The 25,029-nt window shown below is 36.7% G+C and overlaps 1 protein-coding gene across 7 annotated transcripts in view; it reads left to right on the top strand.

Moving 5' to 3' along the window:
• NUBPL (nucleotide binding protein like) overlaps positions 1-25,029 on the top strand; it is a 77,596-nt gene that overhangs the window by 3,318 nt on the left and 49,249 nt on the right. For 2 of the 7 annotated variants that reach the window (XM_039705311.1, XM_039705305.1), the window contains exons 2-6: positions 761-795; positions 11,276-11,366; positions 20,912-20,986; positions 22,979-23,018; positions 23,109-23,199. In XM_039705311.1, coding sequence (XP_039561245.1) covers positions 11,330-11,366; positions 20,912-20,986; positions 22,979-23,018; positions 23,109-23,199 — 243 coding nt within the window. In that variant the 5' untranslated portion in view covers positions 761-795; positions 11,276-11,329. Of the gene's footprint in view, positions 1-756; positions 796-11,275; positions 11,367-20,911; positions 20,987-22,978; positions 23,019-23,108; positions 23,200-25,029 lie in introns of those variants that run through there. The other 5 variants (XM_039705304.1, XM_039705306.1, XM_039705307.1 and 2 more) reach the window with 5 other exon arrangements.

The following is a 25,029-nucleotide window of genomic DNA, read 5'->3' as shown; positions in this document are numbered from 1 at the left end:
CTAGAGAATGTGTTGAAGGTTACTGATGCTAGTAATTTCATTTTATAGTATGGTGTCCCCTTTCAAAAGTGGCTACTTTGAAAAGTATTTTGTAATGTTATTATTTGGCAAAATACTGAGACTGTATTATTGTGCTATTCACATGCCCTCTGAACAGACAGAAGCTGTGAGAGAAGGGGAGAAAAGAATGATCAAAACAATTCTTATCTCATTTGGTGCTCCTGTATTTGTGAACATGTGGAATGTGTTGGAAGATTATGTACCTGAAGGAATTTGGTAATTGGATTCTCCTGAGGACTATTTTGTTTCCTTGGCCAGTCACGCAAAGCTGTTGGGAGACAGTCACGATTTTTTCTTTAGTATTTTTCAGTCGTTAGAAGTAAGTTTGTTATAGTATAATATAGGATAATAAAGTAATTAATTAGCCTTCTGATATCATAGAGTTCTGTGCATTATTCTTCCTGCCCATTGGGCATCATAGCGCGGATATCTTATTATATTGCAGTGTCCTCTAGAAACTGCAAATCTCCAAGTTTTTGCAGATTAGCTTGAGTTTGTTGGCTGGTTAACAAACATGGACTGAAATGTAGGTACTGCTGTCATTTAAACTGCTCATGTTGTAGAGATGCAAGAAGCTTAGAACCAAGAGATGATGTCATTATTAAATGTGTTGTATTTATATTTTCTCTTGTTAGCAGTGATAACATTCTCAATATTTAGCACTTAATCTTTTTCTTTTTCCTCCTCTTCTTTCCTGCAGTAAATATAGCCCTCGCCCTAGCAGCAAATGATTCGGTAGGTAAATGTTTAATTATCAGCCTTAATGTGAAATGTGTGTCAAAAATAAAATGGTTACTGCTGAGGGCAGTCACATACATTAGGTGTCATTAATGCTTTTATTTAGTTAATTTCTTATTTGTTTTTGGTGGGCTTTTGAGTTTATGTCAGTTTGTTTATATTTTATCAGTACCATGAATAACTTAGTAGATCTCATCCTGCTTCTGGGTTTGGCTTTGTCCTTTTCCTGGTGTATTGCAGGCTTGAACTGCAATTCTAGAAGGCTGTGTAGATGTTGTAGAGAATGCATCTGCAGGTTGGAGACAATAAATAATTCTATCACTTCAGAACACTGACTTCAAAAAAAAAGGAGTTTGTGCTGAATGGTGTCCAAAACCTTTTTTTTTTCTTTTATAGCTCCACAGATTTACTGTTTCTGGAGAAATTATGTATAAAAATACTTCATAAACAGCTAAGGCAAAAGACCCCCAAAACTATGTATCTTCCATAAAGCTTAGAAATACAATTTTTGAGTGATTTCCCAGCTCAGTATTTCTAAACCCGTTGCCTGGACTATAAATAGATGGTAGAAACCATTCAAGAGTAAAAGCCGCGGGTGTTCCTTATGTCCACCTGCTGCTGTAGACTGGGAGTAGTTCCACTGTGCACATTACTGCACACAGACAAACTCAGAAGCAAGCCTCCTTTGCAGTGGGAGGGTGTATAATGCAGGCTTGTACTCATAAAACATTAAATACAAAGTATACTCAAGTACTTTGAGGCAGATGCAGCATCTTCTTCTTGTAAAGGACAAGTAAACCAAAAAACAATGGGTAGGAGTGAGGGCTACATGCAATCTGCAAGCTTCCTGGAGGAATTTTGTAAAAGATTTAAAAATATTTCCATAAAATCAGTCACATTTAATAAGAGTGTTTTAAGCTGTTGCATGAAATATGTACTTTTTGTGATGGCATCTGATCTTGTTATTTCACAGTCTTTAATTCTGTCTTTTAAATAGGCTGTTGGAATAATTGGATCTCAGAGAAAAATCTGTCATCTTGAAAAGCAAAACTGCTTAAATGGTTCCTTCTAATCAACTTTAAAACATGGCATTTGCTCTAATACTTTTGCAAAAAAAAGCAGTCTGCAGTGTGATCTGTGTTGTGGAATGGTAGTTGAGTAACTCCATGGAAACCCTGTCAACCAATTGCACATAACTTTCTGTGCCAGCTTATGAGTTTTTAAGATGGGGTCTGATACTTCTCAAACATGCGGTTTTATGCATTTTAAAAATATATTTCAAGTATCTCTTAGTAATTCTGACATACACAAGTTTTGAGATTATGCCCTTTATTAGGAGTTTTTATGTTACAATTATGTGGTGGTGTGTGAAGTTGGAGGCCAGCATCTGGTGGGTGTTAATCAATGAAGAGCAGCTGAAATTGATGAAATAGCTGTGAATTGTGTGAACTGGTGGTCACAGGTTAGCAAGCTTTTACTGTGGTGAAATGGTGCATTGATGTAGTTGCAAGTTAGAAAGTATGAAATAAGGTGGATTAAATAAACAACTGTTTGTTCATGCATTAATATGTTTTTTCTTCTGTGGTTTACTTTCCTTAAGTTAATTATGGCATGCATCATGTTTATGTTTAACCTTTGGGCTTGAAGTTGCTGGTTAGTTCATTTGTGTACTCATATTGATTTCAGTTCATTAATTTTGTGAAATAAGGTTTTAAAATTAACATCTCTGTGACCTTGTTGCAGTCTGGAACTGTCCAGTGCTCTGAATTCTAGAAATCATTGCAATTTTCAGTTTTGTAATGGTGAATGAAGTAAATAAGGAGGTTGTTTTTCAGAGTCCATTGGCGCCTCCTGCTTTTTTTTATAGTGAATTTCTTTATTCTCAGGTGTGCAGCAATGGGTGCCTTTATTTTACATCTGTTGACTATGGATTGTGCCTCACTTTACCATGGTTTTGTTTCTTTGTTGCTATTGTAAGCTCATCTCTTTCAGAAGAAGCAGTAATGGTTCTTAGTAGATCAGAGCTTCAGGGGGCCCCTGCAGCTTCATTATCTGTCCTTATGTCTCTTATAAACAAAACACAAATTGATAGAAACTGATCTTGAACTTGATGTACTGCTTAAAGGAGGAAAGAAAGGACTTGTAGAGGAAAACAGGTCATCATGACTGTAAAGGTCTGTGCTTCCTTCATTAGTCTGTGTTACAAGTTCTATGCTTGTAACTTGTGTTCTTTTTCTAAAACAGGTTACAGACTATTGAAAACTGTTTTCTGGTGAGTGAGATCTGTGAAAGATGCTCTCCTCTAAGAGGAGATCGGATTAGAGTAGATTCTTGCTGCTTTCAGGAGCAGCTTCTGTGCCATCTTGTTGTTTGGTGTTATCATAGCATAAAGAATTTTTTGTCCTCTTCATAAAAGAAAACATCCTTCCATCTTTTAAAAATTACTTTCTGTAGTTAAAAAACTAAACGAAACTCCCACTATTTCTACTGATACATGTATTTCAAATTTTTTTTTAACATGGAAGCTTTTTCAGTTATTTTAGTGATGGCCTGAAATACTAAGGAATCAGCAGAGCCTTGGACATTGTCATGGTCTCACAGGGTTGTTGGCAGAGCTGGGATTAGAATTTGAGAGTTCGAAGTCTTGCATGCTGGTGCTCAGTCTGCTTTGCATATTTTTACCTCATGGTTACAGAGTAAATAATTGAAGACAGAAGTTCATTTAGATGCCTAGATACCATGTGCAAGACAGAGTTGTTTGATGTGTTTTTTTTGTTGTTGTTTTGTTTTGGTTTTTTGTTGGTTGGTTTTGTTTTACGATTCTGAGCCAGGGAAGACAAGCAGGGCAGCCGGTTATGCGTACCTGGAAATATTAGTTTTTTTGGTACCCTGGGTTACCTGTTATAGATGGATTAGTTAAGAAATATATAAGCTCTTGGGCCTGTAGCAAGGCTTATAAATCTATACAGTGTTATTTTTTGTGTTAAGAAATAACATAAAGTTTTACCCTTGTGTTCATTGTTAATTGCTTGCTTAGTTTGACAGCTGATTCTTTTCATTCTTTTGATGTACTAGCAGTCAGTTGTGCTCCCCTAGGAGCACTTGGGAAGAATTTTTGGGTTTTGTGCCAGGACAATTCATATTCAGACTAGAATGACTATTTATGAAAGCTGCCTGTCCAGAGACAATTTATTGTAGTAGAAACAAGTTGAATTAATAGATGGCAGCAATAATAGGGTAGGGATTGCTTGTTTATGAACAGAGTATTTTAGTGAGCAAACACCAGCTGTGCATGACTAAGGATGGCACAAATCCAGTTGGGAGGCTTCATGCTTGTGCTGTCACTGTGAGGCAAGCTCCCCAGTCAGATTTCCTTTGGCTCGCCTTTTCATTTGGGAAGATTTACATTTTCGCTATAGAATGAAATGTTTTTTCTGTTGTGAAGGACAGAGGAGGAAGCAAAACCATATGGACCAAGTTAGCATGTACGCATAAGCAAGTGGCTTCTGCCTGCAGTACTGGGGGCACGTGGTGAAAGGCGGCAGTTTTCCGTCTTGTGGCGTAGCGCCAGGGCGTGAGTGGCTGGTGGTGCAGACCAGCACCACAGTGTGAGATGCGCGGGGGCGGATTTTGGTGCGGGGAGCGATTTCCCCGTTGTGCCCGGCAAAGCGCGGGATGGCGGCCGCGGGCCGGCAGGGGGCGCGCGGGCCGCGGGGCTGTGGGGCGGGCGGCGCCGCGTCCCCGAGGGCCGCCCGCTTGTCCCCGAGGGCCGCCCGCTTGTCCCCGCGCCTCTGCTTCTCCTGGGACACAAACCTCGCCTGGGTGTCTGACCGCTGTCAGCACGGGCGGCGGGGAGGGTTATTTCTCATGCCTGGATAGTAAGTTACGGCATAGTAATGGTGTAGATGGGAGCCGACTCTTCGTGTCAGCTCACTACTGTGATAATAAAATTAATTTTAATTTCTTCAAACCGTGTACTCAGTCAAAACCCACACATTTTGAAACTACTCAAAAACCACCCAGGTTACTTTTTTACATCCCCTTTTTTTTTTTTTTTTTTTTTTTTTTTTAAATTCGGCTTGTGTAATTAAACCATTTCTCCCCAGGCTAATATCTGGCTGCTGCATTCGTAGATGACTTTACACATTTCTTGCTGGTGAGGAAGACGTTCCATGTGCGAAAACAAATCTAGAAGAATTTAGACAATAATGGGATCCTTCACTGAGTAATTGCAGCATGAAGACAAGTTCTGACCTGTTTTATCCTCTTCCTATGCAGCTTTTCTAATTGTTTGGGTTTGATTTCTAGGCATCTTTAACTCCGTTGCATAGAGAATCAGAAGAATTTAGTCACTGTAGCTAAGGTCTTCATGCTTGTTTCTTAATGTTGAAAAGTTTTAATAAAGCTGGAGATGCCAGTTAGAATTTATTTGCTTTATTTACAATGATAACTTAGCTTCTAGATCAATTGAAAAAAATGAAATAATAAAGCTTTAAAAATTTTGCTGTTTTTGAAATACAAATGGATAAAATTAAAAATATATTTTAAAACAGACCTTCTAAAATAAATTACTTAAATCAGATAGCTGTATGCTTAATTTGAAGAAATTTATTTTGGGGTCTGTTTTGAAGTTAAATACCTGAAGTTAGATATCTTTAGTCTTCAAGTCAGTGAAAGAGAGACTGATGTGAAAGGGGGACTTTTTTTATAATAATTTGACATGGTGTGAAAGTGGAGAGGCATCTTGTAGAGATGTGGGAATGCTGACGATTCTGTTTTGGTAATTTTATTTTCCAAATGGTTCTGTATTGAGTTTTTCTTTCTTCAGCAAGATGGATAATGTGCAGAAAGGCCAAACAAGGTTGAATTATTGGCATGCGATTGTTAAGAACATTGAGTAGGAGCTAGTGCAGTCTGTTGTGGAAAAGAAGTGCTGGAGGAGTCCTGTGGCTGGCAGAAAATTCAAAACACTTCATATAAAGGCAAAGGGCTTTTAAATCGGTAGCAGACGGAGTTTTTAAAGCAAGTTTGCATTTCTAGGATAGAGTGAAGAAACTGCAGTGGTACGTTTTTGGCTTTAATCCAATTTACAGCTAGGCACTTAAATAGTGTGCAGCTGAAAGAGTTAGAGAATTAAGGATTAAAAGATGGCTATTCATTGTGTCAGTATGTCAAATGAGGAATCCATAGCCTATCCTGATTTTAAAGTTCCCTTTTGTCCTATGTGTTGCTGCTTGCACTTTGGGATTAGCTCTAAGTCTATAATGACATTAAAAGGGTAAATTGAGAGTCCTGGTGGTGGATTAAGAAACCAGCTTTAAAGTAACTGGCACCTTCACTTAGCAAAGCTGGAATTTCTGTCTGGAGTGGACTACAGCACTTCTAGTGTAGGAAATTCTTCACTGTATAGAACAATAACAGCTCATTAACCTGTGCCTTTCTCCCTCCCAGGCCAAACACCAGGGAACTCTGGTGGTTGGCAGAGTTGACTTCAAAGTAAAATGCTGTCTACTAGCATCCAGTGGGGAAACATATACCCTACTAAGTATGGGAAAAAGTCTCAGAAAATGAGCAAAAATGATATTTATGCTGTCAGAGAGTCTTTGGATGTTTAGCAGTAACACAAGCTATGTTGATTAACAGCTATTTACAGAAGCTTTTTGTGAACTGTTCTTTTTATTAGTCTTTCATCAGGTCTGTTCCTCGATAAAACATTTGGCATTTTGGAAAGAAGTGATATCACCAGATTCTCTGCTGCGCACAGAATTGTGTGGATAGGTCCTTTGTGATATGTGAATGAAACTGGTTGCGTTTGGATGAAAATTTGTTACTGGAAAATTTCATTGATTTCATAGTCAATATTCCCTGAAAAACAGAAAAGAGAACCTACATAAAGAAAGTGTAGGGAGGGATGCAACAGTTCTTAAGGATCTGCTCAAGAGGAGGAAAGATATGGATCTTTTTGTCATTAGCATTAATTTATGCCACCTGAACAAGGGTTATGTACAGTTACATTTGCCTGCCTAGGAGAACAAACATGATAGCAATTGAATGCTTTCTAATCTGCATAAGGAAAAGAAAGGGAGGCAAAATTTATTAGTTTTTTTTACATGACCTCTGTCAGCCAGGACTTTGGCCTTCAACAACTTCATTTTAGTTTTATCCCCCAAAAGAATTGCGACTAAGTTCAGAGCTTGAAAATCATTAATTTAGAATACTGCTGTCTTTGAAATCTCTGTTACTTACAAGTCAAGTGGCCAGGTTCAAGGAGTAAACTGAAATTTAATTATGTATAGAATCTTGCCAGAGAAGGTAAAGGAAAGGATCTTTTTAGTGAGGTTATCTGTGCCTGTAGTTTGTACACTGTACCAAATGAAGCTGTAGAATTCTTATATCTCAGAGATATCTGCAAGAATATCTTCTTTGTCTATTGATGTAGCATTTGGTTTTCTTGTAAACATAGAATCTGTACCTGGTGACAGTGAAAACTAGTTTTTGATTCTTCATGTAGGTGAGAGAAGTTTCTAAATTAGAATGAAAACTACTGTATTTTTAATGGGTTAATAGCTGCAGTAATTATGAAACTTACAGTACCTCACAAAGAATGTTTGTCAGAAATCTTTAGAGAGGTCTAATGGGCAAATTAAAATTTTGCTGAGAAGATTAATGATAGTGAAGCAGAAAGAATTACTTAGTCAATGATTTAAAAGTAGAAGATGAAGAGGAGTTATAGTTCTTTATTCTGTAATTTTTTTAATGTTCTTGAGGTCACCAGTGATCAGATGAGACCATGACAGTAACAGTACTGCTGAAAGAGCAAATCCTAGCGGTAGTAAGCCTGTGCTGGAGACTCTGTGGTGGGGGAGCCTTAGAAGTGTTGATAAGAAGGTAAATGTGAATGTTTGTGAGTTTTTAAGTAAAGCTTTTGCTGACATAGGAGTACTTTTGTGTTTTCATGTGCTGACAATGTATTTATTTCTCATTTCATGGTCTCCGCCTGATGGAATTTTGATAAGGATCTAATGCTGCATGAAGAGGTCAATGATACTGCATGTGTTTGTGTATTTTTTCAAAGTAGTTTCCAGTGACCATGATTAAATCATACGGGAATGGTTACATTGTCAATTGTATCTTTAGTGCTTAAGCTGCAGAATTTTCAGTAAGGCAACCAAAAACAAAGTTTCTAGAAAATATTTTCCAAGTGTAGTAAACTTGAAGATTGATTCAAACTTTCTTTCACAGCTGGGCAGGTGAAAGGAAAAGGACAAATGTTAACTTGAGAACAGCTGTTTTGAGCTTGGTTATTGCAATGCCATCTGGAGAGATGGAATGCTGTTTGTTTAATAGCGCAGGAAAGCAAGATGTTTATAAGGAGAAAATGCAGCCACGAGGAGGTGGTGGACTTGTGTTTTCTGAGTCCTTTTCCTGCCAGAGTGCCAAAGGAGGCTGTAGCAGTGGTGTGTGCTGTGCTCTGAAAAACACTTAGTACCAGGGGGACTTCTATGTGCTTGGGGATGCTTTAAGTGTTGCGTTTCTGTCTGTGTAATGAGTATTAGTAATAAAAAGATGCACCATTGGTATGAGACGTATACGTATATCAAAGTAATGTCAGAGGACATAAGGGGCATCTTAGAGCTTTTTTCCCTCCTCCTTTTTTCATAAGTTGCCTTTTTGGTTGTGCTTTTGATTCTCCATAATCTATTCCTTGTGCCCAGATGGTTTTCTTTACCTTGTGTGATATTAAGTATGTTTTCTTAGGATTTGTTTTAATACAATGCTTTGAAAGATGTGTTGTTTTATATGAGGTTAGGTTGTATGGGGAGAAAAAACAATTTATTAAAACCTAATTTAATTTTTAAATTATTGTAACTCATGCACTGGATTATATTTCACTCAGCATGAGAAGTATCTGGTAATTCTGATTAGCAGTTTCATGTGGTAGCATCCAGGTGTGTGCATATTATTTCTTCTCTTGGGGATTTAAAACATTGTAAATGCTGGAAGACATTATCTGGACTGTACTGTGCATGTCTTAAAGAATCCCTTGGTAGCTGCCATAATAATTTTCTGAGATAATTAAATCTTGAGTAAAGGGTTATTGGCATTCTAGGGATGTTTACATACTGCAAAAGCAGGGATATTTAGGTGAAATAAAACCATAGCTTATTGGGCCAAAGCTTTCTGTGTAAGCTGCTACTTCTAGGCAGTGTGAACTCTACTTACCTAACGTGTTGAATTGCTTGGTAAAGAAAAAAACCCTGCCTTAGGCTATCTTAAGTGAGATTTTATCAGTGATTTAAAGATTTCTGAAAGACCTTTTTCCTATAATCCTGTAAAAGCACCAGGCTTACAGGAACACTTGTGCTTTTAACATGAATCATAGAAGCTTGAGAATCTGTTAATTATTCTTCTGTTTGAAGTCAACAATTTTATTGAACCACGTCCATATCCATGAAAAGCAGTGCATGTCAGAAACAGGCACTTCTCTTACTTTTGAAGAAGTGTGTAAGTTTTTTAGAGAAATTGTCAGGTTTATTCTATTAGCTTGGTAATTTAAAGTAGTAGCTGAATTTGTGAAGTCCTCTGGGATGTTCTTCTCCAGTGTGGATCTATTTATTCTTTAGTTGAGGAAGTTTTGTACACTTAGGTTGGATAATACAGATACAGTAGATGCAGTGCTGCTGACTCCTAGGAATGAGTGGCCTGTAGTGGTGAGTACCTGATTATGTGTCCAGGAGGTCGTAAAGTCATTCTCATTAATTTAGGTCATCTTAAATCTTTAGTCCCTTTGGTCTGAAAGTGAAACTGGTGAATTGTGAGATCATTGCAGTCAATCAATAGTCACAGTCCTTGTATGAGGGGGAAAATCCTCAAGAAATTCAGGGAAAGTATGCCATCAGGTTTAAAACATGATAAGGGTTTTTTATAATTACTTACTTTAATTTGGGACGGAATTAGGTGGAACAGCCTGTAGATGATGTTTTGATGGGTTTGATTAGCTGCAGACACAGATCAAGGGACTGAGTCATGAATCTGCCTAATCTGTTAAAATACGCATTTTGTACAATAACAAAGAAGTTTTAATAGTTTGTTTTCTGTGTCTTTAGAGTCTAACATAAATATGGGTCTTTTAAATGTTTTTGAAATTGCAGCTTTCAACAAGGCAAGAAGACTTTGTTAAAGTAACTTCTGAACTTTTGTGTAATAGTTTTCAGAAGACATCATAAAGAAAAAGTGTTAAAAAATGTTAAATAATCTGTATAATTATATATGCTGTGCTCTGTTTTGCTAATAAAAAGTATATTGAATGAAGGATTCCAAATTTGGTTGATTTTTTCAGTAAAAACTTATTTTTTAAAGTACTTAGTAGGTCAAATATGATAAAAAATTAGGAAACCAAATTAGGAAAGCATCACCCAAAAAATGAAGTACACACTTTGAAACACTGACAGTGGAAGTCTGATTTGGCTTTGTTGGAAAAGCTCCTCTTGCTGCTTTAACCTTTCAAACAAGCTCTTAAGCTTATTTGCAATTTTGCAAAATGTTGAATACAGTTAGCTTTCTATATCAGAGAAACTTGACATTCAGCACTTTAAAGGGCGTGCTCCTTACCACTTAATTTGCAGAACTTAGTAATTGGTACTATGTCTTGCCATCTGTAGAAAAATGGTTTATTTTCCACAAAGTATGTATGTGTATCTATTAAAAAAAGAATATAGAAAGGAGTTTTGTAAGTCTAGACTACATAGCTGAAATAATTTTTATTTCAAGTTTATTGCCTAATGTACCATATGTAGTTGAGTAAGCCCATTTTTAGCATACTTTTGTGTAAATATATTTGATTAAAATGTTATGCCTGCTTAACTAGCTTCAGAGGCTTGCATTTCAGTCACTTCAAGATGTCTCCAAAAGTACTCTAGCCACTTAAATGGATGATAAAAATACGTTTTTTATGTTTTTCACATTCTTTCTAATGACTAGTATGACTTAAATTGCATTCATTTGCATATACTTACAAACCTCAGGTTTGTTTTTTTTTGGGGGGGGGTTGGGTTTTTTTTTTTTTGTTTTTTGGATTTTTTCTAACAATACAATTTGATACCTTGTTTAAAATGTTAAGGTGTTAGTTTTGTATGAAAGTACATGGAATAGAGAGAATGTTGGTTATAATGCTTGTTAATATAAAGTCTGTGGTCTACAATTTAAGTAAGAAGCTGCATGGATTCTCTGTGTGGAGAGTAAGGATTCTCTGTGGGAGAATCTAGCTCTTGTCAAGGCAACTGACCCAACTTGCAGACATTGTTACATTTAATTTTTCAATTGCTATTTAGATAGAAAGGAAACAGTGATAACTGATGTCTCAAATCAAGGTCTTATTTTTATTTCTCTAAACAGTATTGTATTTTTTCAGCGAATTATACAGAAAGGAGGACATTTTGACAATGACCTCTTTTCTTTTTCACTTTTACTTTCATAGGCAAAAGAAGTTGGTTTGCTTGATGCAGACATATATGGACCTTCAATTCCAAAGATGATGAACTTAAAAGGAAACCCAGAATTAACACCAAGTAAGTGGAAGGGATTTTTCTTGCTATGTTTTCTGTACAGGGATGAGCAGGTCCACTCATGGGTGCCTCCTTGGTGTGGCACTGAAGGGATGCAAACCGAAGATAAAGACTTGAGTGTGTGTATGTATGTATTTATTTATTGGTTTCTAATACTGAGGTTACTTTCAAAGCTGCCTTGTACAACTAGGAGCTTACTCAGAGTCTTATTTTTTATTAAACTTGGTCCATGCAGTCTCATGGATTTTTGGTAGAGACTCTGGATGGCAAGGTTATTTATCTGTAGTATAAAATTGTTATATAGTATCCTACAATAGATAACCTTCAGTTAAAAAACAAAACCCACTAATCTAGGGAAAGAGACACTAAAAAAAAACAGTAAGAGAAGGATCATTACAGTAGCTTGTTTGAAATGTCATTAAAATGATTCTGTTTGATTTCTCTTATGCCAAATGTGCCATGCCGCTTCACTCATTTGTATTTGAAGTTGTGCATTTAGGAACACAGTCGTGGTCACTTTGCTACCAGAAGATGAAGACAGTAGATAAAACTCCTAATTTTCCTTCTGCTAGGAAAAATTCTGGAAAAACATAAATTCAGGTGGAGCAGTCTTCAGAAAAATAAGGTGACCCAAAGCAGAAAGATCCCATCAAGTATCTTTACCTTTCAGAAGTTCAACTTTCACCCAGGCCAACCTAGGATGAAAGTGAAGCATGGCTTTATGTTGATATCCTGTTCATATCATGTTTGAGTGTAGGGCAGTGTGGTTTTTTAGGGTGGTAAGGACACTGGGGTGATACAGTTTTTGTAATAGCTTGTTTTGATTATCCTGTGAGAGAGAGCTTGTAAGTGTACCCCAAAAACCAAACATGTAGCCACATATGAAACTAATCATACACTGTAGCGGCTGGTTGATGCATTGAAACATACTTGGATCCTTCTGAAGAAAGCACACAGAAGGGCTTCAGTGAAGCAGTCAACTGCAATGTTTGTGGGCAGCAATTGCTAGGTAAAAGGAAAGTTAAATATTCCTTCTGCTTCTTTTCATGCCGTGACCTCTCTTTTTTATCATAGGAAGGTTTGTGTTGTAAGGGGCCTTTGGAGGTCATCTAGTCCAACCCTCCTGCAATGAGCAGGGACATCTTCAACTGGATCAGGTTGCTCAGATGTCCTGATCTGGAGTGTTTCATGTCTGCCACCATTCTTGGCAACCCGTTTCAGCATTTTGCTAGCTTCATTGTAAGAAATTTCTTCCTTGTATCTAGTCTGAACCTACCCTCTTCTAATTTGAAGTAATTACTTCTTGTCCTATTGCAATAGGTCCTGCTAAAATGTTTGTCCCCATCTTTCTTACAACTCCTCTGTAAGTACTAAAAGGCTTCACTGAGGTCTCCCTGGAGGCTTCCTTTGTCTAGGCTGAACAGCCATGATGCTCTCAGTGCTTCGTCACAAGAGATGTGTTCCATCCCTCTATATCTACTCTAGTGTTGTTGTAGAATGTTTGTTTGTAACTCATCTTAATTTGTGTGTGCATATGATTATCAGATCTATATGTTCTCACCTGGTATAAAGTGTGCAGTATCTTTACAGGTTTGTTATTAAGCTTTATATGATTATCTGATCTATATGTTCTCACCTGGTGTAAAGTGTGCAGAATGAAACAGTGTCAGTATCTTTACAGGTTTGTTATTAAGCTTGCAGTATCAGCCTTTGAAAACTTAATGTGGCACACTTAGGATTTCTTATATAATTAAAATTCTGTCTCTTTATGGTTATGCCATGTACTCTGGATAAAGAAAAAGTAATGTATTTCCACGTACTGATGCACTGCATGTGCTTATGCAGACAGCTATCAGATTGAGTACTTCCTACATTTAAGAACCTAGCTTACAAATGCAGGTTTTATTTAGCTAAATTCCTAAGAGAGAAGGAGAGTACTTAGTTTTATTTGTTGAATTTTTGTTGCATCTTTTGAAGTCAAAAGGCTGCTGTGTGATAAATAAATAAATAACTGGGCCTTTTCATGTATCATCAGTAGGATTTGAATTCCTGATACAAATGAAAGTATTCTTGCATTCACTGGTACTTTAAACTCCATTGAGGCTGTATGTCATACAGGCTGTGTTTTCCTGTAACACATTTTTTTTGCTATGAATTTTGTATTTGAAGTGCATTGTGCAATATGAACACAAAAGGGACTATGTTGTGGTGTTCAAATCTCTCTTTTTGTTTTTATGTGATGTTGACTTTTGTCTCTCCAATTTTTCCTCACTGTCTGAAAAATGGATTAGATAATTTAGAATTCCTTGGTCATTTTGCTTTGTATTTCATCAGTCCATACCTAATTTAAATCTGTGTCTTGGGCCACAAATTAAAAAGCAAATTGCCCAGTCTGTTTCTTGTGGTTGTACAAATCAACTTGCTACAAATGCTGGAACTTAAGACTGTACTCACTCAGATATTGAGCAGCTCAGTTTTGTTTCACTGACTAGATGTTTCTGTAAACAGCTGAATAGAATTCTCTGTAAGCTTTGTTTTAACATGCTTCAAGCATTGTTAGAAGTGTGGAATTCAATGTAATAGAAAAAAAATTGGAAGATTTCCCTGAACTGAAACTTCTGCTGCTGTCTTGTAAGCACTAACATTTTGATCACTGAAATACATTTTTTCTAGTTCTGCGTGCAATGCACAAGTAAATATCAGGATTTAAAGAACATAACTTTTTTTAACAGACAGTAAAATGAATTTGTATATTTCAAAAGCTTGACAGATGACACAAGTCTGCTGAGAAAGACAGTAATTTGGTATGAATAACAAGACAGAATTTGTATTTCAGGAATTCTGCTCACTACTCTGTGTATTTTTAACTATTGAGTTGATGAAACTGACGAGTAACAGCAAGAGAAGTACTGTCAAAGATGGTTTAATTGCAAAGTAGGAATGACATAGGAAACTTTAATTAAAATTTAATCAAGGATTCCTTTAATGAGTGACAGATGGGATAAGCTTGCAAAGAAGTGATCAGTCATAGGTGTATGTATATATATATGGTACATATAGAGGTGGATATAAATATATTGATATAAAAACATGTATGACTCTTGTATTTTGCTATAATGAGGTTTAATGTTATAATCTGGTTTCTTACTATATTTTCAAGAGTAAAACAAGCTCTGAAGAAATACTGCATACCAACTGAGAGAGCCCAGGCAGTTGTGTTTCAGAAATGCATAAACTATGTCCACATAACAATAACTCAGTTAAAGACATTTTTCATAACATAGCAATCAAAAAAAAAGTTTGAAGTTCTAATGCTTTCTTCAGTGTGAGGCATGAATTTGAAAATGAATCTGTGGAGTAATCCTGGGAGGTTCTGAGCACTTCTGCAATCGTTGATTTCTGTTTCCTTTCTCACATGAAAACGGATTAAGGATGCCCAGTACCATACAAAATAAGTCCATGCAGGAGTTATTACTTCTCAATAGAAATTATTATGGTTATGCTATAATTTAAGCATTCAAAATGAATTGGGAGGTTTTAGTGAGGGGTCTGCATAAATGGAAGATACCACATTAATTTAATTTTGCAAGCTGTAGTACATTGAAAAGTCTGCTAACATTTAATAGGCTGTCATTCAAAATACTTTAAATGGTCGGGGAAATGTTGGTTAATAAGTTCACCACTGAATTTAATTAGCGAATGGAGGATTATCTAACTATGGAATTAGTATTAACATTAGCTACAATAGATATACTGGGCAATGCTAATAGCATAAGTTACAAGAGTATTACTTTGATTCTTTCCCTAAGTAATTTTACTTAAAAGCAGTTTTCTGGCTTAGTGAATCGCATGATTTCATTTTTTTTCTTTTAAACGTGGCATTTAAACTAGATGGCAGAGAGTAAAAACTATTGTATTGCCAAAAACATTTGCCATTTTGCCAGATAGATAAAGTTTCTTTATTTAGTTTGAGTATGAAGGTTTTGGTGCATAAATCTTTGACAGGTGACTACTCTTAGTATTTCAAAACTTTATTGCCATTGTATGATAGCTTCAGTGCCTTTCACTTCTTAATAAAATAGTGTATTCAAAAGATCAGTAGTAGACATCTGTTTTCACAGTTTAGAATAAAATGTAATTTCTTAGAGAAAGCTAACAGTGTTTGTGGCTGCCCTGTTGAATCTAATAAAATTGCAGGAACTGCAGAAATGGGCACCTGAATTTTTTCACTGGGATACATTTGCGTACCTTAAGACTGTGATATCAGACTCTCATAACAGAATGTGAAAATTTAAAGTAGTTGTGACTGTTTAAAGATGTCTGCTGGAATAGTATTAAGTGATTGTGGTGCATTCATTTGAGGGTCATAAATAGAAAATTTGGAGTAGACAAGTAAAATAGACAAAATATTATGTAGCATAATTATTTTGAAGAAATTTCTTGAAGTTTGCTAAGGATTTACCTTTAAAGGTAAGACTTGAACTCTTGAAGTTGTATTTATCATGCTTTATCAGTGGAACTGCATCATGATAAATTAAAAAAAACCAAACCTGTACATTTAATTTTTAAGAAAAAGTATTTGCTGCTGATACCAGCACTTGATTGGTGAGCAAGTGATTTTTAGATTGTCTATAGTCTCATGATATGTTTTATTGATTCTGTTTTGAAGGTAGCTGTAACTGAAACCCTGTGTTTTACTTTTGGTGATGTCTTACCCCAGTTTGTCTGGTGGAAATACAGTAGTCCCATGTGTCTTACATGTGATAAAATAATAATTGAGAATGCTATAATTAATTGTTGTTTGCATTTTGGAGGCTTTTTCAAATGTGATTAAGTAGTTGAAAATAAGATGATTACTTGAATATTTAATATTCTATTCTGGACCTTGACTGTTGCCGTCAAACCTGTAACAATAAACCTCGAGGTGGATTAGTCCAGCTATTGGTGAGTTCACTTGTGGAGAAAATCAAAGACCTTGGAAGGGAAAGGAGATGGCGGATACGCAATTCTGCAAGTAATTATTTATAGGCATACAGTTGTTAGCGGCTACTTAAAAGGAAAAAACCTCTAGGGAATTAATTTATTAAAATTTTATTCTTCATTATACATAAATTCATACAATTACAAAAAGTATAAGATGAGAAATGTAATGTAGCAATTAAAGCCTCTTACTGAGAGCAGTCTTTTTGGATAAATGGCAAATCAAATTTTATCAATAGAGAAAAATCAAATGCCATTCCAGTATAAATTACTGAAACACTGTAACCTGAAATAATAAGCTTGAAGTATTTGAAAGCAGGTTTGTATTACTCTTTATGTTGTTAATCTTGCGGTGCAGTAATTCCAAATTATTTTATTTGAATTGTGGCTAGCAGGTACTTACTATATTATAAAGTTTACTCTTAAGAGGTAAAATATTTTTTTTTTTGTTCAACTGGTATAAAAACTGGAATGAAATTCCAAAATTGCTTTGTTATACAAACATGATGGGTACTCTTTTCATTATGCATGCATAAACAAAAGAAATAAATCATGCTTTTGTAGACTAAACACATTTACATTGTTTATTTCAGAGGAATAAATGTTTCCATTTCTCTGCTAGAAGAAAAATTGAAGGAGTGCAACTAATTCTGAATTTTCTGAGTATTTTTACCTTGCAGTTTCACTTCAGCTTTTTTTTTTCCTCAATGGGCTTCTTGCTGTGACTTCTCTCTTTCCTTCTCCTTCTCTGCAGTACAATGTAGTGGCTTTTCCTAATAGAGAAATGAAGCACAATAGATCAAAACCAGGAAAAAAGTGGTTTAATCGTTTCCCTGTAGAGCCCAGAGGCCAAAAGTGACAATAAGAATTGAAAGGCTAGCATCTCTTTCCCTTTGCTTTAGTTGATGGTCATAATCATTTATATACTGAGTGTGATGCCTTATGGTGTGGGGTATCCCTTTTGTAACTTGAGATCAGCTCTTCTGATTGTGTCCCCTCCTAGTTCCTTTTGAACCCCCAGCCTGCTTTGCTAGTGGGGTGGGGTGATAAGCAGGAAAGACATGGACTGTGTAAGCACTGCTTAGCAATAGCAAAAACATCCCTCTGTTATTAACACTGTTTTTATCAGAAGTCTAAATCAGCTCCATACCAGCTACTATGAAAAACAATAACTCTGTCTTAGCCAAAATCAGCACAATTACGCAGAATCCCTTGAACAGTTTTTTTTTTTTTTTTCTCCTAAATTTCCTTTTTTTTGTTTTGGGGGGTGCGGTGTGCCTTGATTACAGTATTGAACCTAAAAAGGCTGAATTGACACACTTGCATTGAGTTCTCTAGTTTTGCTTTGAAAGCAATGAAATCCTTAGTTAAGTGCAATGTTTTTTTTGAAGTCGTGTCTTAAATTAAAGCTGATGCATCTCTGCCTCTGGGGTTCCCACTGCTCCCTGTTGGGCTCTGCTGTCTGGCACCCTGTTATGTGACTGACCAGGGCAGTCCCCCTGTCACAGCAGCAAGTCATTGCTTCAAATGACATGAGCTTTCCCAGAGGTTTTTGTGTGTCAGGGCAGATGCCTTAAACTGAATGTTGGGTTAGTCTACTTAATTCTTTGTGGATATAATGAACTAAAAGAACGTGCCTAAATTAGTCTAATAAAGTTTTGATCCACTCTAAATAAAATTTTTGTCTACTTGGGGATCTGAGGGCATTTCAAAATGTGGGTTGTTTTAGCAATCATAAGGAAGACATTTGTGATGGAAGGTAATGGCATGATGCTTAAAACTAGCCCTGTGTTTTAAACCTAACAAGTCAGTGCTGCTTTGAAATGTAACAAAGATGTTTCTAAATCACTGTGCTCTTTACTGGTGCCAGATTTGCTTTTGAAGTACAGTCTTCCAGCAAGCAATTAGTTCTTTTGCTTTTAGGTAGGACTGCTGAAGTCATATCTGCAATACTGTTCTGTTAATGAAAAAGCTTTTACAGAGCTTTGTTTCCTCTGCAGTCTGTCGGGAGGAAAAAAAAAGTGTAATACCTTCTCAGGTAATGGGACTGGTAGACCCTCTAAATACAAGAATCAAATCTCTAGGGGAAAGTTGCATTTCATTATGCACATATTTCATGAAATTGAACTGTGAGCAAGGAATTATGCTCTTTAAGTCTCATTACTAGTTTGCTTTGGTTAAGTATTTGGGATGTCTCTGTGGTTAGATAACACTATTAGTGCAGGATGTAATGGGCAATCACAGACTTCCTTGTGTGGAGCTCTTCAAGCTTAAAATACAAATTGTAGTATTTCTGGGGCAATCTGCAAATAAAATTACGACACAGTGTGAAATCAAGCCTGAAGTCTCAATTAGTCTGTCACTTCCCATAGAATATTCTAGGCTTCTGGCATAAGCAGTTAAAACAATGATTACAGTTAAAGCAAGGATTTAAAATTTATGACTTTGACTAACCTTTTGGTGATGGCATCCTTTACCCTCTTTCATAGATTGGTGTCATGGTTTTATTTCAAAGTACCTTGGGGGCCTGTTGCTATTACTTCTTCTCCCCTCTGTGGCTTTTCTTTGCTCTTTACCATTCTGTGGGTTGAATTCACTTGCTTTTGCTTAAGAAACCAGCACTACTTTAAACAAGCCTGGAGTATGGTGTCAGGCTTCTAGCTGCCCCTTCAGAAGGTGTCCCTCCCTGTGCCCTCTGTCAAATCTGCTAGCCATGTACAAATCCCAGCTTTCTTAAGGCATCCAGAGTGGCAGATATCTATGTTTACGCATGTAAAGCCCAACCAGTTTTTTTACTCTTCCTGTCCAATGTCTTCCTTCTGTCTGTCCGTCTCCCAGAAACGCCAGTTTTCTCCTTAGTTCAAATACTTGAAAACTCAGAGCAACTTTTCTGCCTTTGTGCTTGCTGAGCCAGGGAGCTCAAAATACAATTGCTAGGGTGTTGTATAAGCTACCTTTGCTTTTTGTAAGCAGTATAATAACTTCTAAGGTGTAGCATAACATCACAATCTTGTGGCATAACATTCTTTACTTACCTGATGGGGTAAGACTGATCGTAAGCTTTTGCTTGCTCAACAAACTACTTCCAAACTCTAAGCCAAGAGTTGGAATGGCTCCTTGTGGCTTAACCCTGGCCTCCATCATGTGTAATTGTTATTTGGGAAGACGGACACCATAATGTTGAATGTACTCCCATTTCTTTTTTGTCTTCCCAGCTTATATGCTGAGCATGAGGCTGTATGTTGTGGAATATCCCTTTGGTCAGTTGTGGTCAGGCTGTGTCCCCTCCCACTTTCTTGTGTACTCCCAGCCTGCTTGCTGTTGGGGTGGCGTGAGAAGCAGAACAGTTTTTGAAAATGTTTTCATCACAAATCCAAAACATATCACCATGCAAGCTACTGTGAAGAAATGTAACTGTACTCCAGTCATATACATACAGATATATATATATATATATATATATGTAATGTAGTTCTGTACTTACCTTTTGTGCTCTACTGACCCTGTGACCCTGGCCCTCGTTGAACAGCTATGTCAGTCATTTTAGAGACAATGTGGAGTAACACAGTTATCTTATTAGGATAGTCTGTTTGCAAGGCTGGATTTGTTTGGGGAGACAAAGCTTGGTGAAAAATAATTACAAAATGCATCTTCATTGATGTAACGAACATCCATCTTCATTACATCAGTGCTACTCTTCCCCGTGTGAGTAACAATTCAATCTTCAGACCAGTCCCAGAACTCTCTTAATCAGCAATCTGCTATAATGCTTTCATGGAGGCACATCTGCCTTTTCTAGTGCCCTACTTGTATTCAATCAGAAAAGACATTTTCTGTCATATCATTGGTGCTACATTGATCTTACTGATCTGATTTTGTATGTTCAGAGAAAACACGGCAGTCTTTTACTTAGGGCTACCAAGCCTACTGGAAAATTGCAGACTAGGTGATTTTATTTATCTCTTGGCAAAGGTATTGCTGTGTGTTGTGATTTGAAATCTGTTTTGTTGTGTGTTGAATTTTTGGAGCTGTATGGTAGGCTTCTGATAACAGAAAAGTGTACTCTAAAAGCAATGGGAATTAGAGATGTTACTGAGATCTCATTAAGCTAAATCTTCCTTACATGTTATGTTTTAGGAAATCTTCATGAGACCCACAGCGAAAGGGAAGGAAGGCCTGTTGCTTTTGATGAGACAAGGGTGATTACCAATGCCCACTGAAGCACTTTAGATTTGAGATTAGTCTTAAGAATGATTTTTAGCAGTAGGCAAACAGTAGGGAGCTCTGCAGTATTTTGTATTACTTTGAAAATATGCAGAACATTATAGCCAGTATATACAGCAAGTTGTGAATTGTTCCTCTGCATTGTATAAATTTGATTAAATCTTGCTGCTCAGAGCATTTTATAATCCTTGTTGTTAACCAAAGAAAATAAGTTGCAGTTTTAATAAAAGGAAACTCTGCTGTTGAGACATAAACCATGCATATATTCTTAAAAACAGAGGCTGCTTTTGCTGCTCTGTAGGTCATTGTTTATCTACTCACAGCAACTCTCCTGTTTTATGAAGGAGAGGGAGATGTTGGAAGGTGTGTGAGCTCGGCCTGTGTACTTGGTCTCTGTGCAGAAGAAATTGTCCACGCAGGTAGTGGATGTTGAGATGTCTCTGTGTGTTTGACTCACATAGTGTAGAGCAGCTGGACTGAACTGAGAAGTGGCTTAATATTTTGGTGAGCTTCCCAGAATAATGCATCTTTTCCATTCATCTTACTCTCCAGTTCCTGAGCCTCGTGATCAGCAGTTAAAGCTTGGCCTCCCATTTTTGTTTTGTTTTGTCTTAAAATTGTCCCTTCTTCGTAATAAAAAATGAAGGAATCTTTGAGTCTGCAGTGGTATACAACGTTGCAAATACTTTTTTCCTATTCCTTCTTTTTTTGACCACTCTCTTAGGTAAATATGTAGTAATTTCTCTTAATACTTCTGACAGTATTTTAACTTGTGGTGTATATATTGTTTGTCAGGTCACCAAAACAGTGCCTAGAGATGGCTCATGTTCCAATGTCATCAGCCTCTTCATAACTAAACTGTCTTACTGCAGGGGTGAAGTAAGACTGTGATTGCCAGAAATATGGTTAAACAGTATAAGTATAGCCACCTAAGTAAGGCCTGACTCAACACTGAAGAGCTGCACAAGTCAAGAAGAGCTGTATGCACTGATGCAGTGTATCAGTTCATGCCAGTCTTTTTTTCAGTAATAGCTCCCAACTCATTCCTGAATGCAATAGTCATACAAGTGATTTGTTTATCTTCCTGTTTTGTTCTTTTTGATTTGTAAACCAAAACATCCAATTTATTCTCCACCATATTTCTACAAAATTACATGGCTTGAATGCTCACTTACTTGATTGCTTGAAAGCTTTCATCTGTAGAGTTTAGCTGTTTAATTTGCATGCTCTTGGTTGTTATTTTGTCTGAATTTGGAGTTCAGCTTTGAATGCACTGTTTTTATTTTACTCACATTGTTTTTATTTTACTTTCTTTATGTATTTTACTTTCTTATCAATATTCTGCACGGGTGCATCTAGAATTTCTGTCAAAATCTGCATTATAGTATATTTTCTATTGTTTAAAGTATTCTTCCTATTTTCTGCTAGTTTCTGCCTGTGCATGCTCTTCCAGGATACCAGTTAGACCAAATAAAATGCCATTTGTTCTTTTCTGTGAGTGTGTGTGCCATTTGCAGATAAGGTGTGGCTTTAGATGGTAGAAACCACAAGGAAGAGTTTTGGCTTTTGACAGATTTTGTTTTGAATGCCTTCTTTTTTTTATTGTTTTGTTTGCTTTCTGCTTGCACACCCCTTTGCCAGCAGAACAATTACAATATTCCCTCCTTGCTTTTTATTCTTGACACTGGAGGGCATAGGAATAAGACATATGACAAGGACAATACATCTGCAACATTCAAATGAATATCTTTTGTTCCTACAGAAATTTTAGAAGTCCTGCAGATTTCTATCAACCGGAAGAAATCTGGGACTAATTACCTGGAGCTATTCACAATGTATAGTTTAGGGATAGCTTTATTTGGTATCTCTACTCTGGGGTTTCTGTAGCAGATTTAACAGAAGGAGACAAGTTCCCCAAATCTCTGGTATGTTAATGGAAGTTAATCTCTTCTGATTCATGAGATTAGTGAATAAGATAGATTAAAAAATAAGAATTCAAGTCTCACCATGTTGTATGACTTTGCTTTTGTTCCAATATAAATGACTCAGCTTTTAGTGATTCCTGATAGTGAATCTATGCCTTTCAGCATCGGGATTTCATAAAAATAAATTGATTTTGGCAGCACAAAGTGACATTATATTATGGGCAAATACATTGTTATTCTGGCAAAAGATGAATGTTATTAGTAAAATGTAACAACCAAAGAAAAAGTGGAGTCAGATTCTTGGGCAGAATAGCTAAATCCATACATTTAATTAAGGGATGAGGGGGAAAAATAAAGCTGTTTAAATAGAGAGGGAAAACTGCTCTAGAAAGATAAAAAATGTGTAAGCTTATTTCTTTTAAAAAACCCAAAATACCCTAAAACCATGTCCCCTCCAAAAAAAACCCCTTGTTTGCTTTGTTTTAGAAAATCTAATGAGGCCCCTTAAGAACTATGGAATCGCATGGTGAGCATATGTTTTTATTTAACTCAAGCTTCATTTCAGATGTACTTGGTATTGTGCTGTAAAGCTCAAGTTTTTGGTTTGTTGTTTCAGCATGTCTATGGGTTTCTTGATAGAAGAGACTGCCCCGGTTGTGTGGAGAGGGCTCATGGTAATGTCAGCTGTTGAAAAATTGTTGAGACAGGTAAGGCTTAGTTATGTATTTCTGCTTCAAAGTAATCACTTATTTTGAAATGCCTTTAACTGATACATGAGTGCCCACTACATTATTTCATATGTTAGTGGTGAGAATTTTTGTGTCTTGGTCTTCTTAAATTCAGGTCAGGGGGAAAGTTCTGTGAAACACTTCTGTGTTTACCTATCCCCCTTAAACAAAGCTGTTGTTCTATGCCTTTTGCCTTCTGTCTCATTCCTTTTTATGTTTCTTTATGCATTTTGTTAAAAAAAAAGGCATTTTGAAGTTGCCTAAGGATTTGAATGTATGGGTATCTATGCAGATCTACAGCTGTATTCCCTTATGTGCTTGTTAATTCACCAGGACTAAGAATTATTGGATGGCATTTGAAGTGACAGGTACAGGAAAATCATTAGCTGCAATCTCTGTGTAATGCAGATAGATTGTTAGTTAATAAATTTTCTGGCATGTAGAAGTGGGATGACTTCTTTATTCTGTGGCAGATTTTTTTTCTTTTATTTTGAAGAGATCTGTGGAGTGCTAATGAGACAAATAGCTGAAAAAATGCATTAAGGTTGCATGTTGAGACTTTGAAGTGACCCAGATTGTTCACAGCTGACATCCATTCTAGGGATCTACTGTGTACAGCCTGAAAATCACAAGGTTTCTGTTTGTCTTCTTTAAATGCTTCCATATACTGTTTCTTTAATGACTGAAAAGAGTATTTTCTTCAGTCTTTTTCCATTTTTACTGAATTTTCCTTTAGCACAGATTTTAGAATACTGGCACTTACTCCTCTGGTGGTGGAAACCATACACCTGCCAAAATTTCAGGAAGAGCATCTTTGTCTAGAATTGACCTTTAAAAGTAAGGGGTATCCATGCCAATAGCTGTGGAGACCATCCTGCCCTCTTTGTGTGCTGTGTTGCGCTGCCTGGCTCAGGAAACTGGAATGTAAAACACTGAAGGTAGAGCTAAAGTTAGCACCTGCTGTATTGGCATGCTCTGCCCTGGGAGACTGGAGCTGGCAGGCACTGCAGTGCTGTTCCTCAGTCCGTAGTGTCCCAGATGGGGAGCGTGTGCCAGCATCCTTGTGCAGGGTGCTGGTGATGCTGTGTAATGAGCTCGCTGCTCCCTAGCAACCAGTGCAGTTACATGCTGGCTAACCATGCTGTGGGAACGAGACAAGTCCATTAATGCTCAGGGCATCACTGATTTCCCTGGCAATGAAACCTAAGCTGTGAAGGAGAAAGGCTTTATGGCTAAATTTCTCCTGCCCACATGCATTTTGCTTCTGCATGATTACCAGGTTAGTCTTAAATCTCAGCTGGAAAAGTTTGCATCTCTTTCTTTGAAGAGAAGATCACAGGTTACAGGGAAAATGAGCAGTTCTGTCTGATGTCCAGGTGGCTTTAAGAAAGGAAAGAATGCATGTTCCAGACTGAGACATGCTATTTTGTTTTTAAAAACTGTAATCTCTCTTCTGCAGTAAGCAGCCATTGTCAGGAATGGGTTAACTGTAGGACCAATAGTTTAATAACTTTGGACACCTAAACGAGAGAAACACAGCATGCGATGATTCTTTTAAAGATACTATTGTTCTATTTTATATTAGAAATAGTTTTGTGATCTGTTTGGGACTTCAAAATTTTTTGTTTTCTCTTTATCTGTTCTGCTTGGTCTTAGCTATTACCTCTTGTTTAACAGGATAAAGTTGTTTCCAAGAATAAAATACTTCTGGTATTTAACTTCCTAAAACCATATCCTTAAGAAATAGCTTATCTCATTAACTGCATGGAAACCATTTAAATTAGCTCCTTAATCTAGATTTGTAGAATA

The sequence above is a fragment of the Passer montanus genome, unplaced genomic scaffold, assembly GCF_014805655.1.
Source record: "Passer montanus isolate IOZ18808 unplaced genomic scaffold, ASM1480565v1 scaffold18, whole genome shotgun sequence".
Taxonomy (NCBI): Eukaryota; Metazoa; Chordata; class Aves; order Passeriformes; family Passeridae; genus Passer; species Passer montanus.
This window is presented reverse-complemented; position numbering and strand designations above follow the sequence as displayed.